At 41.9% G+C, this 16025-nt stretch overlaps 1 protein-coding gene across 3 annotated transcripts in view; it reads left to right on the top strand.

Annotated features, from left to right (window-relative positions):
- LOC311138584 (6-phosphofructo-2-kinase/fructose-2,6-bisphosphatase 4-like) overlaps positions 1 to 15645 on the top strand; it is a 75065-nt gene extending 59420 nt beyond the window's left edge. For all 3 annotated transcript variants that reach the window (XM_084173334.1, XM_084173333.1, XM_084173335.1), the window contains 13 exons: positions 3859 to 3975; positions 4091 to 4187; positions 4501 to 4567; positions 4988 to 5062; positions 5195 to 5251; positions 5527 to 5648; positions 5842 to 6049; positions 9051 to 9197; positions 9504 to 9608; positions 9685 to 9814; positions 10033 to 10095; positions 12955 to 13019; positions 13440 to 15645. In XM_084173334.1, the coding sequence (XP_084029460.1) occupies positions 3859 to 3975; positions 4091 to 4187; positions 4501 to 4567; positions 4988 to 5062; positions 5195 to 5251; positions 5527 to 5648; positions 5842 to 6049; positions 9051 to 9197; positions 9504 to 9608; positions 9685 to 9814; positions 10033 to 10095; positions 12955 to 13019; positions 13440 to 13499 (1313 nt within the window). In that variant the 3' untranslated portion in view covers positions 13500 to 15645. The remainder of the gene's footprint in view (positions 1 to 3858; positions 3976 to 4090; positions 4188 to 4500; positions 4568 to 4987; positions 5063 to 5194; positions 5252 to 5526; positions 5649 to 5841; positions 6050 to 9050; positions 9198 to 9503; positions 9609 to 9684; positions 9815 to 10032; positions 10096 to 12954; positions 13020 to 13439) is intronic.
- Positions 15646 to 16025: the final 380 nt, after the last annotated feature.

Raw genomic sequence — 16025 nt, 5'->3', positions numbered from 1 at the left:
TGGACCACCAGGCTGCTGTTGTTTTTGTGTTTATACTTTCTCATAACAATAGAATGTTCATGATGTCACTGCGACAACTGTCTACAGACATGTGGATAGACCAACTGTAAACTCGGGATGGGCACGGTTAATCGAATATCCGGATATCCGAAAGGAAGTTAGTATTCGAACACTTGTGAGTGATTTTTTGGGGGCCTTTTTTAACAATGAAAAAGCGTTGTTTAAATGTAATTAAATTGTCCATGTTACATTATTACACACAACGATATACAGTACCATTACTTTTGAAATGCTTAATTTTATGTACGGCGCATTGCGCTACTGCTGTTTCAGACGTCACGTGGCTTTGACAGTACATTGTTTACAGTTGCGCACTGTAAATGTGGCCTACAGTTCTGAGGCCCGACAAAGTTATTGTTTTATTTTCAAGCAAATGTTCTCTCTCATGGGCTATGGGTTGGATTTTACATGAAAAGGCATTTTACTATCATAGAGCATTTAGCCCTCTGGTCAGCTCTAACAACGGTATGCTATTTTCTCAATTTCAAGTAGTGATTAGCCTACAGGCGCGCACCAACAGAGGGTCCACAAGACCTGACACAGATCAATGCAAAAACACTCACCAGACAACTTAAAAAAACAAAAACAGAATCAGTTCTATGATGGCGAACATTAGACTTCTCTTTCACTGTTGCTGTTAGCCTTGGCCAGTGCTTCCCAAACTTCCCCAATGGCTAACTTCCTCCAATCCTACACATTTTGCCATGGGGCAAAGAGAAAATGTGCAGTTTTATAGCTAATCTCATGCCATTCTATATATTTTGCCATAAGGCTGAGAGAAAATCTTGCTTTTTTAAAGCTAATTTCCTGCAATTGTAAACATTTTGCCATGGGACAGAGAGGAAAATGTGTAGTTTTATAGCTAATTTCATGCTATTCTACAGATTTTGCCATGAGGCTGAGAGAACATTTAGCATTTTCTAAGCCGTGTTCCTAATGTTTTGTAGACTCAGTGTATATTTGTATAATTAGCCACAAAGAGCCTGTGAGATGAGTTGTAGTATAATAAATGTGTTGTACAAGTTAGCAGCGTCCTCAGCTAAGCCACAGCTTCCCCTTGGCGGCGACAGACAGCTCGCTCTCTTTGCTCTACAACACTGTGCCGTCTAGCTCGTTCCACATCCATTCGAGGGCTCCGCTGGCCGAGACGTCCAGGTCGCTCTCCACTGTCCGTCCTCATCTTCGTCAGTGTTACAACTGCCTCTCCCCCCAAGACGCAAATCTTGTTTTTCTATGAGTTCAGCCGCCCTTTAAACATCATTTGAGCAAATATGTGCATGTTGAACTTATGGAAATGACAGCACAGGAGCACCTGTTTGTGTATAAGTATTTGTTTGCTTGGACCCCCACCTGTCCATGGCCCAGCAGCATTGAGAAGGGACTGGTAAACGATCAATATAAGCCACAGTTATTGTTGCGCCGCAGAATAACAGGCAGCCAACTATCGTCAAAAGTCCAAAACAAACAGTTGGAGAAAACATACCGATTCACTCCAGAACTCCCATATGTCCCTTTACTGTGGGTTCGGGTCCCAACAGGGATTGCCCAAGCCGATTTTATAAAGAACATTTCCTTAGAGGGCATATTTATTTTATTAACCCTTATTTTACCAGATAAAGTTGACTGAGAACATATTCTCTTTTACAGCAATGACCCGGGGAAGAGTTACAGAGGGGATGAATGAGCGAATTGGAAGCTGGGGGTGGTGGCCATGATGGGTGGCAATGATGGTAATGAGGGAATTTAGCCAGGACACTGGGGTTAACACCCCTACTCTTACGATAAGTGCCATGGGATCTTTAGTGACCACAGGGAGTCAGGACACCCGTTTTAACGTCCCATCCGAAAGACTGCACCCTACGCGGCGCAATGTCCCTGTCACTGCCCTGGGGCATTGGGATCTCCTTTGACCAGTGGGAAGAGTGGGCCCTACTGGCCCTCCAACACCACTTCCAGCAGCATCAGATCTCCCATCCAGGGACCGACCAGGCTTAGCTTCAGAGGCAAGCCAGCAGTGGGATTCAGGGTGGTAAACTTAAGCAATACGGCCCGAGGGGGTGTGGTATATGGCCAATATACCACGTCTAAGGGCTGTTCTTAGGCACAACGCAACACGGCGTGCCTGGACACAGCCCTTAGCCATGGTATATTGGCAATATATCACAAACCCCCAAAGTGCCTTATTGCTATTATACTGTAAATTGGTTACCAACGTAATTAGAGGAGTAAAGTAAATGTTTTGTCATACCCGTGGTATACGGTCTGATATACCACGGATGTCAGCCAATAAGCATTCAGGGCTTGAACCACCCAGTTTATAATGCTGCATTACTGTTGCAGAAGAGAGAGAGAGATTTTGTTTGTGTGGAGGGCAGTGTCGTCATGTGTGTGATAGGTAGGCAGCAGGTGATTACTCTGCAGTCTTGGTTTGTCTCCCCTCCTGTGGTGCTCAGTCTACTTTTCTCTGAGTCAACCAAGGGTTCAGTCAGCCACTGCTTGGGATCTTTTAGGTTTGACTTGTTCTGTGTCCTCACCCTAAAAAAACTACACTGTCTTCCTCTGACATATTCCAGACACTCCTTTGTGCTGAGCTCGACTCTCTCCCTCTCAGGTGCAACCACTGCAGATTTCAGAGGTGGTTTCCCCCACTTTGGCTCGTTGTATATATGGCACAGTAATGGGGAAAAAAACAAGAACAAATAACCATGCCAGGCTTTGTTGGATTGCATAGGGCCAGTGGAGGGGATTACAATTGCTTGGTTACTAAGGAGGAGGGATAGCCTGTTAGCAGCCAGAGTTTGTAGTACAGTTGCCTACTTTTCCCTCTGTTTTGAAGGAGGCCACAGGATTACTTTGTCAAACTAGGGCCGGTTTACCAAAAGCATCTTAAGGCTAAGTTCATTGTTTCAACCTTCATAGGAGCTCGTAATCTAATGCCTGCATTGTTTCAACCTTCGTAGGAGCTCGTAATCTAATGCCTGCCTCAGACCACTTGTAGAACAGCTAAGTGCGTCATTAGATACTTTTTTACCCCCAGCACTAGAAGCAAGCAGTTGGTCAGTGTTTTATGCTGTGTCACTCTTTTTGAACTTTTGTTGACGGTTTCAATTAGTCCGTTCTGTAGTTGACCACTGTAATTTGGTTGTTCTAGGATCACCAGATAGTATGCCTGTGTTCAGTCTGTGGATCCCTCTGAGCGTCAGGTCTATTTACCCTAGTTTAATTTCATTTGGAAACGTGTGTGTGTGTGTCACAGCTTCACCAGCTCTTGCAAAGCCATAGTCTGCTTGACTTGCTCTTAGATATGGGAGCGATTTTCCTAGATTCCCTGTCAACAACACAATTCATGCCTACTGCTCCTCTCCACTCTACATTCTCATTGTTCCTCATTTGGCCAATTATTCATTTTTCCACCTGCTTCTCTAAACTCTGGAATCTACCAGGTATCATGACTGGTCAGGAGTGGCTGATCTCAAGGCAGTCCTTAAGTGTTTGCTAATGTTCATGACACAGCATATCTAAGCTCAAATATGATAGGGGTTTCAATGCTCATCGTATATGCAAGTATCTGTTTGTGTCTGCTTTACCTTCACTCAAATGATCACCCAAAACTACTCCATCCAGTCTACGCCTTAATTAAGGTCTGAGTTGTTTGATTCGATTCTGCATTAATGGGGAAAGGTCCCACTTGATTCAACAATAGACTGTACCTTCCACTGATATTGGCTATGTCTGTGTTCATTAAACTTTCTGTCTCTCTCTTCCTCTTTTTCTGTATCTCCTCTCTTTCTCTCTCAGTATGTATGACCAACTGTCCCACCCTCATTGTGACGGTGGGCCTCCCAGCGAGAGGGAAGACCTACATCTCCAAGAAACTGACCCGCTATCTCAACTGGATTGGTGTGCCAACCAAAGGTACTAGGTCAAGTTTTTTCTCTCTCTCACACACGCATAGACACAAACACACAGGGAATAGGGTTTACCCTATAAACATGTTTATCTTGACTAAATGTATCTCTGTGTTGTTTAGAGTTCAATGTGGGTCAGTACAGGAGAGAGTGTGTGAAGATCTACAAGTCTTTTGAGTTTTTCCATCCAGACAATGAAGAGGGGCTGAAGATCAGGAGGTGAGGCTGGAGAAGGGCTGATGGATTGAAATGCATGGGTCAAGTTAGGTCTAACCCAACACTATTCACTTATCTCATTACATGCCAAAGTTACAGGGAATAGGCTCTTTATTGGGCTCTACTAGGCAGATACAGTTGAAAGAAAAAAGAGTAGTAGCTATTTACATTAATATCTACAAAGTGCATTTTGACCAGTTGCTTTATATTAGCAAAGTTTGAATTCATTTCATTCTCATAGATCTGTACCTACACTGTCACTTTAAGGAGTTTCCAGTCATCTTTCTGATTCTGTTGTGTACGTGTCCACCCATAGGCAGTGTGCACTGACAGCGCTGAATGATGTGCGCCACTACCTGACTGTGGATGGAGGCCAGGTGGCGGTGAGTAGAGCAGATCAGGCCCACGGTGACTTTTGTTTGGTTCATGATCACAGTGTGAATGAGGATGTTGATGAATAGTGGGAAAAGGGTGCACATGCCAAGAAAAGAAAGTTATTTCTTGCTTGGTAATTACATTTACTGAATGTATTAATGTACATGTATTCAAATGCCAGGGCTGGCTTGAATGTTCAATTCAATATACAGGTATGTAATTAATCTAGGCTACTATGCAAAGAAATAACTTGTGTTTTGGCGTGTGCACCCTTTTTCCCCGCTATTGCTCTTCAGTCTACAAGACTTGTTTGGGTAAGCGCCGCAACTCATATACATGTTCATGTTTTGCTTGGTGCTGCCGGGACTCCTAACCTGAATGCAATGAGGATGTTGTGACTGACTGGAGTTTGACCTTCCTTACCTCAGGTGTTTGATGCCACTAACACCACCAGGGAGAGGAGATGGACCATCACCAGGTTTGCAGAGCAGAACGGCTTTAAGGTATGGAACCCCAGGACCAGGCATTAGTATCTGTAGTTATTGTCTATTCATTGGCTTCACTACCTTTCGTATACTGTACAGTATATTTCACTGTATTGTATTTATACTAAATCTTCATTTTCAACCTCCCAGGTGTTCTTTGTGGAGTCTGTGTGTGAAGACCCTGATGTCATTGCGGAGAACATAGTGGTGAGTGACATCTCTGCTATCTTTCAGCACTGTGCATGTGCCACTGGTTTTATAAAAGATCAGACATGATCAAATTTAATTGCTCATAAAATTCAAGACTTCTGCTTTATAATTGATATTCCTGTGTGACAGGCCTCCTGATGAAGAATGTGTACTATCTTTCTGTTGATATGCCCTGGCAAACTTTCAGAAATGAAGCAAGATGTTTTTCCTCTCTTTCTCTTTTTCTCGACTCATTTCCTCTTACTGTCTGTATTTCCTGTCTGTCCGTGCAGCAAGTGAAGCTGGGTAGTCCTGACTACATAGATAGTAATACAGAGGAGGTCATCGAGGACTTCATGAAGAGAATCAAGTGCTACGAGAACTCTTACCAGCCACTGGACGAGGTTCTAGACAGGTGAGCACACACACACACACACACATACACACACACACACACTAGTGGTTTCAGAATATGCTCTGACAAGATACTGGACAAGTGAGAATGCAAACACACACTCAGAATACACATGGACAAGGTCAGCAGTCTTTTAATCTCCTCACACTGCTATTAGATCTGATAGTCACTCATACTCCATCCCCTGCCCCAGGGATCTGTCCTACATTAAGATAATGGACGTGGGCCGGAGGTACCTGGTGAACAGGGTGTTGGACCACATCCAGAGCCGCATCGTCTACTACCTGATGAACATCCACATCACACCACGCTCTATCTACCTGTCTCGCCATGGAGAGAGTGACCTCAACGTCAAAGGACGCATCGGAGGAGACTCAGGCCTGTCTGACAGGGGCAAGGAGGTTTGTTGGTTTGTCTGTCTGTCTTTTCGTAATAAAAATATATACAGTACCAGCAGGGACGGTGTGTTCATTAGGGCGATATGGGCGACGCACTGCCAAACGGGAAAAGGAAGGGATTTTTTTTCTAATCAATTATATCACGGCAACAGTAGTTATTAGTGTTCTAATCTAGACGTCTGATCTGCCACTAAATGTCCAATCAGGCTAAAGTCGTGCTTCAAATGGCCCCGCCCGTTTTGGGGCGATTTCAGTCAGGTTGAAAATCGCCCAGAAGTGTCTCATAGCCTCTCATGTAAAATCTTTTTTTTTTCAAATATCAGAGCTTTCAATACAATCTCTATGGGTTCCGGGAGGGCTTGCACTTACTCGCTTTCGTCATACGTAACATAACTAAGAAAAGAGCGGGTAGCAGCGTCAATCAAGATGGCTAGCGTTCAGTGCAACTCGATTGTCTCTTTGAAAGAAGTTCGTTTTTGTCGGCGAACAAATCAAGATAAATTGGCAACGAAACAATTAGGACCTCCCAGACCAAATTTAATAATTCAACAGGTTTCTACTAAAGGGGGAAAGTCCTACACCCGAGGATTTTCCAAAAATTGGGCTGTCAAAGACCCACATGGATAGCTGTTTGAGATTGTCTGCTTTGGGGAGAGTGAACATTGCCACTCAACTGGATGAGGGATACAGGCTAGCTGTCCGCCGCCACAACGATGAGGTTAGCAAGAACCGCCACATCCTCAGCCGGCTAATCCAGTGTGTGAAGTTTTGCGGAGTGTTTGAGTTAGCTTTGCGAGGCAAAGATGAAACGGAGGGCTCCACCAACCCTGGTATTTTTCTTGGACTTGTCAACTTTGTGGCACAATTAGATGAGGTGTTTGATGACCATCTTAAAAATGCTAAAGTTTTCAAGGGCACATCAAAGACCATTCAAAACGAGCTACTGGAGTGTATGCTAGCTGTCATGAGGGAACATATTGTGGAGGAGGTGAAGTCGGCGAACTTCGTAGCTATCCAAGCTGACGAGACCACGGACGTTTCTACACAGACACAGCTGGTGCTTGTGCTGAGGTACATAGATAGCAAGAAGATTTTATTTTTTTCCTGGGGCTTTTTCACAAAATCATGCCCCACGTTGACATTCTGTACCAGAAGCTACAGAAGAAGGACATCGATGCTGTCTTCATCAAACGTGCCCTCGACAGCTTCACAAGGAGTGTGCAGGCCATAAGGTAAGATTAAACAATATCATTCGATCTTTCTCAAAGCAGAGCTTTATTTGAAAATGTATGCATGAAAGGAGACATCATCATATTTACAAATCTATACAATTGGCCAGAATATGGTTGTTCATTTTTACAAAGCCATACAGATAGCTGTGTTTACCTTTTCTATAAATTATTTTCAAATTCTGTTTTCAGGCAAAATGTCTATCACTGTTCATTTTCACAAATCTATACAAGAGGGAAGAATATGGAAGTCTATAAAAATTTCTTATTACCAATAACTTGCATCAATGTTTTCAGTAGCCTCTATCAAAAGCTCCTGCTTGCTTGTTGTGAATTATGCTCAGGTGCACATATTTCCAATTCAACCATGAGGCCTTTTTGAAGCAAGTAATGTGTATATCAGTATTGACTTATATGCTGCCCCTGTCTTCATGTTGTTGCTGGACATATCTTTTTTAAAATGTGTGTAGGTCACCTAAATCATCAGAAAAATTGCCCCCCCTGAGAATTTTTTCAGGAGCCGCCACTGAGTACCAGTCAAACATTTTGACACACCTACTCATTCCAGGGTTTTTCTTTATTTTTACTATTTTCTACATTGTAGAATAATAATGAAGACCTCAAAACTATGAAATAGCACATATGGAATCATGTGCTAACCAAAAAGTGTTAAACAAATCAAAATATTTTTGAGATTCTTCAAAGTAGCCACCCTTTGCCTTGATGACAGCTTTGTACACTCTTGGCATTCTCTCAACCAGCTTCATGAGGTAGTCACCTGGAATGCATTTCAATGAACAGGTGTGCCTTGTTAAAAGGTAATTTGTGGAATTTCTTTCCTTCTTAATGCATTTGAGCCAATCAGTTGTGTTGTGACAAGGTAGGGGTGGTATACAGAAAATAACCCTATTTGGTAAATGACCAAGTCCGTATTATGGCAAGAACAGCTCAAATAAGCAAAGAGAAACGACAGTCCATCATTACTTTAAGACATGAAGGTCAATCAGTCCGGAAAATGTCAAGAACTTTGAAAGTTTCTTCAAGTGCATTTGCAAAAACCATCAAGCGCTATGATGAAACTGGCTCTCTTGAGGACGGCCACAGGAAAGGAAGACCCAGAGTTAGCTCTGCTGCAGAGGATAAGTTCATTAGTGTTAACGGCACCTCAGATTGCAGCCCAAATAAATGCTTCACAGAGTTCCCAAACACATCTCAACATCAACTGTTCAGAGGAGACTGTGTGAATCAGGCCTTCATGGTCAAATTGCTGCAAAGAAACCACTACTAAATGACACCAATAAGAAGAAGAGACTTGCTTGGGCCAAGAAACACGAGCAATAGACATTAGACCGGTGGAAATCTGTCCTTTGGTCTGATGAGTCCAAATTTGAGATTTTTAGTTCCAACCGCTGTGTCTTTGTGAGACGCAGAGTAGGTGAACGGATGATCTCCGCATGTGTGGTTCCCACCGTGAAGCATGGAGGAGGAGGTGTGATGGTGTGGGGGTGCTTTGCTGGTGACACTGTCAGTGATTTATTTAGAATTTAAGGCACACTTAACCAGCATGGCTACCACAGCACACCAAGTGTTTAACACTTTTTTTGGTTACTACATGATTCCATATGTGTTATTTCATAGTTTTGATGTCTTCACTATTATTCTACAATGTAGAAAATAGTCAAGATAAAGAAAAACCCTTGAATGAGTAGGTGTGTCCAAACTTTTGACTGGGACTGTATGTAACATCATCTTTCTCTCCCTTGCCTGTTGGTCAGTTTGCAAAGAGTCTGGGGAAGTTTATCCAGGAGCAGAACATTAAGGATCTGAAGGTGTGGACCAGCCAGATGAAGAGAACCATCCAGACAGCTGAGGCCGTGGCTGTGCCCTACGAGCAGTGGAAGGCTCTCAACGAGATAGATGCTGTAAGTCTGTGTGTGTGTGTGTATGCAACATGTGTTTGTATTTTGGCCTAAAATATGAATTGAATGTATCCTTTTAATTTCAATGATATTGATGTCTCCTAAGCCTGCTGTTAAACAGGCTTTTTGTTTTTCGCTGCGTGTGTGTTTTGACTATTGATATTTTGTTTGTATTTATACTTTCATAGATCTACACTGTATCTACGATTATGCTCCAAGTCAGCCAAAGTGATTGGTGGTTCCCACTTCCCATGTCTCCTAACCCTGCTGTTAAACAACTTGTTGTTTTGCTTTGTCTCCCCCTCCCAGGGTGTGTGTGAAGAGATGATGTATGAGGAGATCCAGGGACATTTCCCTGTGGAGTTTTCACTTAGAGACCAGGACAAATACCGCTACCGCTACCCTAAAGGAGAGGTGAGTCCATCACAGCACAAACACTGACTGACATCTCAAAGTGTGTGTGTTAACAGGCCTCTGATTGTCCCCTCAGTCCTATGAGGACCTGGTGCAGCGGTTGGAGCCAGTCATCATGGAGCTGGAGAGGCAGGAGAACGTCCTGGTCATCTGTCACCAGGCTGTCATGCGCTGCCTGCTCGCTTACTTCCTGGATAAGAGCGCAGGTACCGTATATAACTTTTTTTTTTTAAACACCCCCCAGTATTACAGCTTAATTCCTACTATTCAATAACAAACTGAGCATATAGGAGAGTGAGTGTTCTGCATGCGCTGTTCATCAGTCATGATCAGATAAGCATTGGTATATGATTTCAGTAGCTCTAACACAACTCAATTGAATCCATTTAGGCTATTACGACATTGTTCTGTTTTTGTTCTTCAGAGGAGCTGCCTTACCTGAAGTGCCCTTTGCACACTGTACTGAAGCTGACCCCTGTGGCTTATGGTGAGTACACTATTATCAATAACTGTACTATATATGCCAGTGAAACTGAATATCATGCACTCAGAAATGTAATTCCTCTGCTGGAGGTGTAAAACACGAAAGGGAACATATTTCAATATGTTATGCTCTTGTGAAGGCTGGTTGAATTCTGGCAAAGAGTATGTTCTTTTATCTCAGCATGTCTACAGATTCTCCCTTCTCCCTGTTTTTGTTTGCTTGGAAGTGTAGATACTGGAGACAGAAGAAACTGTTTAACCTAGCATTTATAGCGGCTAAGAAATGCATTGCCATTAATTGGAAGGTTGGTTATACTCCCACAATGTCACAATGGATGGCAGAAATGTCAAGTTATATATCACTAGATTTGATTTATTACAAGATTAAGGGTATACTGTGCAACTTTCATAAGGTCTGGATGCCTTATATGGAATACTGTACGACAAAAGGAGTCTATTGAAAACATGCCCACGTCAGGGGAGATACCTATTTAGACAATCCCTAGCTGCTGGGCTGCTCAGTTCTGGCCCTGGGGGTCTGCTGTACTGTTGGTTGTCACTCTGGCCTAACACACCTGAAACCAATAATTAATGGTTCACTAAGATCCTAAAGCTGAGTGGGGTGTGTTGGGTTGGGGCGCTGCAGGGCGGTGGACCCCTAGGGGCAGGACGGGGAGATCCAGCTATATTGTGTGCAAGTAAAAAGAGCTCTACAGTACTATTAGACCTATGATATGAATTACAGTGCCATCTGTAATTATTGGGTGAGTGAAGCATTTTGTCTTATTTTGGCTCTATACGACAAAATTTTGGATTTGAAATCAACCAATGACTATGAAGTTATTTTCATCCAAATCGGGTGGACCGTTTAGAAATTACAGCACTTTTTGTACATAGTCCCCACATTTTAGGGGAGCAAAAGTATTGGGACATTCACTTTTATGTGTATTAAAGTAGTAAAAAGGTAAGTATTTGGTCCCACATTCATAGCACTCAATAACTACATCAAGCTTGTTGGATGCATTTGCTGTTTGTTTTGGTTGTGTTTCAGATTTTGTGCCCAATATAAATTAACGGTAAATAATGTATTGCCATTTTGGAGTCACTTTTATTGTAAATAAGAATATAGAATGTTTCTAAATACTTCTACAATGTGGATTCTACCATGATTACGGATAATCCTAAAGGAAAAGTTAGACGCAGAAATATCATACCCCAAAACATGCTAACCTCTCACCATTACAATAACAGGCGGAGGTTTGGGGGGCATGATATTTCTGCGTCTATAACTCTCGGACTCATCATTATTCACGATTCATTCAGGATTATCCATGATCATGGTTGCATCCACATTCATGTAGAAGTGTTTATAAACATATTCTGTTCTTATTTACATATATTTTTTAAAGTGACCCCAAAAGGGCCATATTAGATTGTGTACAAATGCAGGAAATGAGCTTTAGATGCCCAAAATATTCTGAGGGAGGACCCCAAGACCCACCGCCAGGTTATGTCCCCCCCACTTCTATACTGAACAAAAATATAAATGCAACATGTAAAGTGTTGGTCCTATGTTTCATTGAGCAGGTGTGGCATATCAACAAGCTGATTAAACGGCATGATCATTACACAAGTACACCTTGTGCTGGGGACAATAAAAGGCCATTCTAAAATGTGCAGTTTTGTTACACAACACAATGCCACAGATGTCTCAAGTTTTGAGGGAGCGTGCAATCGGCCTGCTGACTGCAGGAATGGCCACCAGTGCTGTTCCAGAGAATTTAGTGTTAATTTCTCTACCATAAGCCGCCTCCAACGTCGTTTTAGAGAATTTGGCAGGACGTCCAACAGGCCTCACAACCACAGACCATATGTATGGCGTTGTGTGGGCGAGCGGTTTGCTGATGTCAACGTTGTGAACAGAGTGCTCCATGGTGGTGGTGGGGTTATGGTATGGGCAGGCATAAGCTACGAACAACAAACACAATTGCATTTTATTGATAGCGATTTGAATGCGCAGAGGTACCGTGACGAGATCCTGAGGCCCATTGTCGTGCCATTCATCCGCCGCCATCACCTCATGTTTCAGCATGATAATGCACGGCCCCATGTCGCAAGGATCTGTACACAATTCCTGGAAATTGGAAATGTCCCAGTTCTTCCATGGCCTGCCTACTCACCCATTGAGCATGTTTGGGATGCTCTGGATCAACGTGTACGACATTGTGTTACAGTTCCCGCCAAAATCCAGCAACTTTGCACAGCCATTGAAGAGGAGTGGGACAACATTCCACAGGCTGCCATCAACAGCCTGATCAACTTTATGCAAAGGAGATGTCGTGCTGCATGAGGCACATGGTGGTCACACCAGATACTGACTGGTTTTCTGATCCACGCCTCTACCTTTTTTTTAAGGTATCTGTGACCAACAGATTCATATCTGTATTCCCAGTCATGTGAAATCCATAGATTAGGGCCTAATGAATTATTACAATTGACTGATTTCCTTATAAGAACTGTAACTCAGTAAAATCTTTGAAATTGTTGCATTTTGTATTTTTGTTCAGTATAAAACCAAAGTTGCGCCCCTGCTTTATTCCATGCATATTTACTCCAATGACATGTATTTATCCATTTGATTCGGAACACCTGGGTACTTGTGATCCAGTTCAGTCAAGTTCAATACCACTGTAAAACAAAACATTTCACTGCACTTATATTTTATGTAGTGTTGATCTGTGTATTAAACACAGTGTACTGCTGCTGCTCTCTAGTGGTCTGACGAAGGAATATAAAAATGAATCGTCCCTCAAATCTCTTTCCTTTCTATTGTTTTGGTTTGTCTCCCGTCCTGTCCATGTAGGCTGTAAAGTAGAGTCTGTCTGGTTGAATGTGGAAGCTGTGAACACCCACAGGGACAAGCCAGAGGTAGGTACCCCAGACAGAAGCACCCTTACAGGCTTGCACTCTCAAAAGCCTTGTTCACACTGCAGGCCTTAATGTTCAAATAAGTTTTGTTTTTCAAATACGTTTTGGACTACTGACTGTCCAAACAGCAAGTTACAAGTGACCAAATCGGATTTGTGTGTTTAGACAGCAGTCATTTGCTGACAAGGCTACACTAGTTGTCATAGTAATGACGGGTGTGTGTGCTGTGGTGTAGTCTTAAAAACCACTGTTCAGATTGCAGGGAAAATAACCGAATCGGATATGCAAATAAATAGGATTTGAGTCACTTCAAACTGCCAATGTGAACACGGCTAAACAGCGAGAGAAAGAGTTTTAGGTTCAATTAAACTAACCTTATGTGTATTGGTGCTGACTGCTCTCTCTCTTTTCATTGTACAGAATGTAGACATTTCACGGATGCCGGAAGAAGCCCTGTTCACAGTCCCAGCCCACCAGTGATGAGTGACAGCGCCCACAGGCTAGATTCAATCAGTTCTTCCTTAACCCGCGATAACCGACAATTGCATAGCAGTTTCATTGTTTTTATTTAGGTGATGTCGGAGGTGTAACTGCGTTGGAGCTGTCAAATCAGCAAGCGACTCCCGGCGTTATACCTATTGCGGACATTGCCATTGGATGTGCCGAGTCGCATTAGTAATAATCCCATGCAGCCTTGTTACAAGTTCGAACACTGGACTGTGTTGTAATCTACACCTCGATTAGGCTGATATGAATCCTCATTATTTCTATATAGCCTACACTTTCTCCTTCTGAAGTTCTAACGTGAGTGGCTTCGTGAAAATGACCGCACGAGCAGCCGATCAGATTTGACAGCTCTAAAGCAGTTACACCTCCAGCACCGCCTAAACACCAGCTATGCGGGTGTCAGCTATCACTGGTTAACGATTGTTCTGATTGAATCCAGGCCAAGACTCCAAAGGGACATCACTCACCATGGCCACTTCCTCTACTCAATCAGCAATCAATCCAAATTGCAATTTTAAAAAGAATCCTCGCAGCGGGATTTGAAAGGACCGCATCCGGATCTTTCATTGCACATATTTCTATTTCAAGCGGAAATCAGCAGAGGAAACAATAACGAAGCGTACTCCCCGCCCCGGTTTTCAGTAAAAAGCTGAGGGATGGGCTGGAGAAATGGAACCACTCTCAAATTCATAGAGCTATGGATGCAAGGGCTGACTATCAAAATTAAGAGTTTACGATGTTTTGAGGCTATATAGTATTTGTTTACATTTACTTTGTTTACAAACATTGGAGTAAAACAAGCTTATATTTTGGGTTCTGATGGAGGCATTTATAAGTTATATTCTTCAACAATCATTCATTTATAAGTCCAAAAATGTATGTAGCAACTGCTGATTGCCCCTTTTTTAAGATTCGTAAAAACAAAAAGAAATACTTGTATAATCTTTTGTTTTTTTCACCTGATTTTTATCTTTCCTTCTGAGCAAAACCGGCTGTGTTTAGATAGGCATCCCAATTCTGATATGGTATTTTGACCAATCACATCAGATCTTTTCACAACAGATCTTTCTCAGAGCTGATCTGATTGGTCAAAAGACCAATTAGTGAAAAAAATAACCAGAATTAGGCTGCCTGTCTAAACGCAGCCATCTAGACAACTGGAATCCAGTTCAATGGTGATTCACCCCACTATCGGGGTATGTGTGCCTGTGAGTGTGTTTTGCATGTGTATGAGTGTATTATGAACAAAGTAAGGACAATCTGATGTGAAACCTATTTTATATGCATGACATATGGCTTTTATTCAAATTGTAGAGTTGAGCTCTTCTGAAAGCGTCGGACACTGGCTGCATTTACACAGGCAGCCCAATTTTGAAATGTCCACTAATTTGACTTTTAACCTATCAGATCAACTCTTTTGCCAATAATTTGGCAAAGATCAGAATTGGCTGCCTGTGTAAACTAAATGTAGTACTCCTTGTTCTTAGTATTTTAGTTTTTGTCCAACCATTTGTCTGTTAACAAGTTTTTGAAAAGTGTTTTATTTGATGAATTTCCTATTAAACCAACTATTGCATTTACACGCTGCAGAAGATGTGATATTTGTAATCTGACTCAAATTGGGGACATGAATTGTTGTAGGTAGTATTTTTTTATGTCTGGTATAAAATCAGGCTGTCCCTATAAAGGCGGTTTTGCACATCAATTGTTTTTTATCAAGTTAATCTTCGTCTAGTTAAAATCTAAACTGATTGCCAAGTTTGTTTTTCATGTTGCATCAGTGATCTGCTATATCTAGAATGTGTTTTGCTCTATTGTTCAATGTCTAAAATGCTGCTGTAGTTTAGTAGCACAGTAGTAGTTGCTGACATGCGTATCTGTGGTACCATGACAAATCAATTGAAATAACTTCTAATATCTGTGTATACGCATAAATAATGATCACCATAATAATCAGTTGTCAGTAAATCGCTCACTGGTTTTATATAGTTTTCAGCATGTTCACCATGTCTTGTTTGTTCATTTTGCCTTGTTTGTCAACTTGCCAAGAATGATGCATTCAATGTAAATATCTACATCATCCAAATGGAATAAATATTTTATGGAATAAATATGTTGAGTTAAATCTCTTGCTCTATTCTTCTGCTAAAGAAAATGAGTCTTCTTGAAGCGTTTCATGTAGTTATAGTCAGAGCCATATTTATAGAGCCCTCACTCAAGCCTTGGCCTTAACTGTCCATTGAAAGTCTCACTTTTAAAACCTCATCTGTTAACTCATACCCAAATAATGTTTTTGATTAATCCTATACTTGTATTTGTGGTAAAGCATAAATGATAAACTTTTTTATTTTTTACTCAAACTTGTGTTTGAGGTAAACGGTTTAAAAAATGCTTGCTATTTCCTCAGAGGATGCCGTCATGTTTTTGGCTGAGACGGCCAATCAGCTGTTTACTTGTCATTCATATTTCTTATTGACCAGTATACGCCCACACCAATTT

The sequence above is a fragment of the Coregonus lavaretus genome (genome assembly GCF_964263955.1).
Source record: "Coregonus lavaretus genome assembly, chromosome: 12".
Taxonomy (NCBI): Eukaryota; Metazoa; Chordata; class Actinopteri; order Salmoniformes; family Salmonidae; genus Coregonus; species Coregonus lavaretus.
This window is presented reverse-complemented; position numbering and strand designations above follow the sequence as displayed.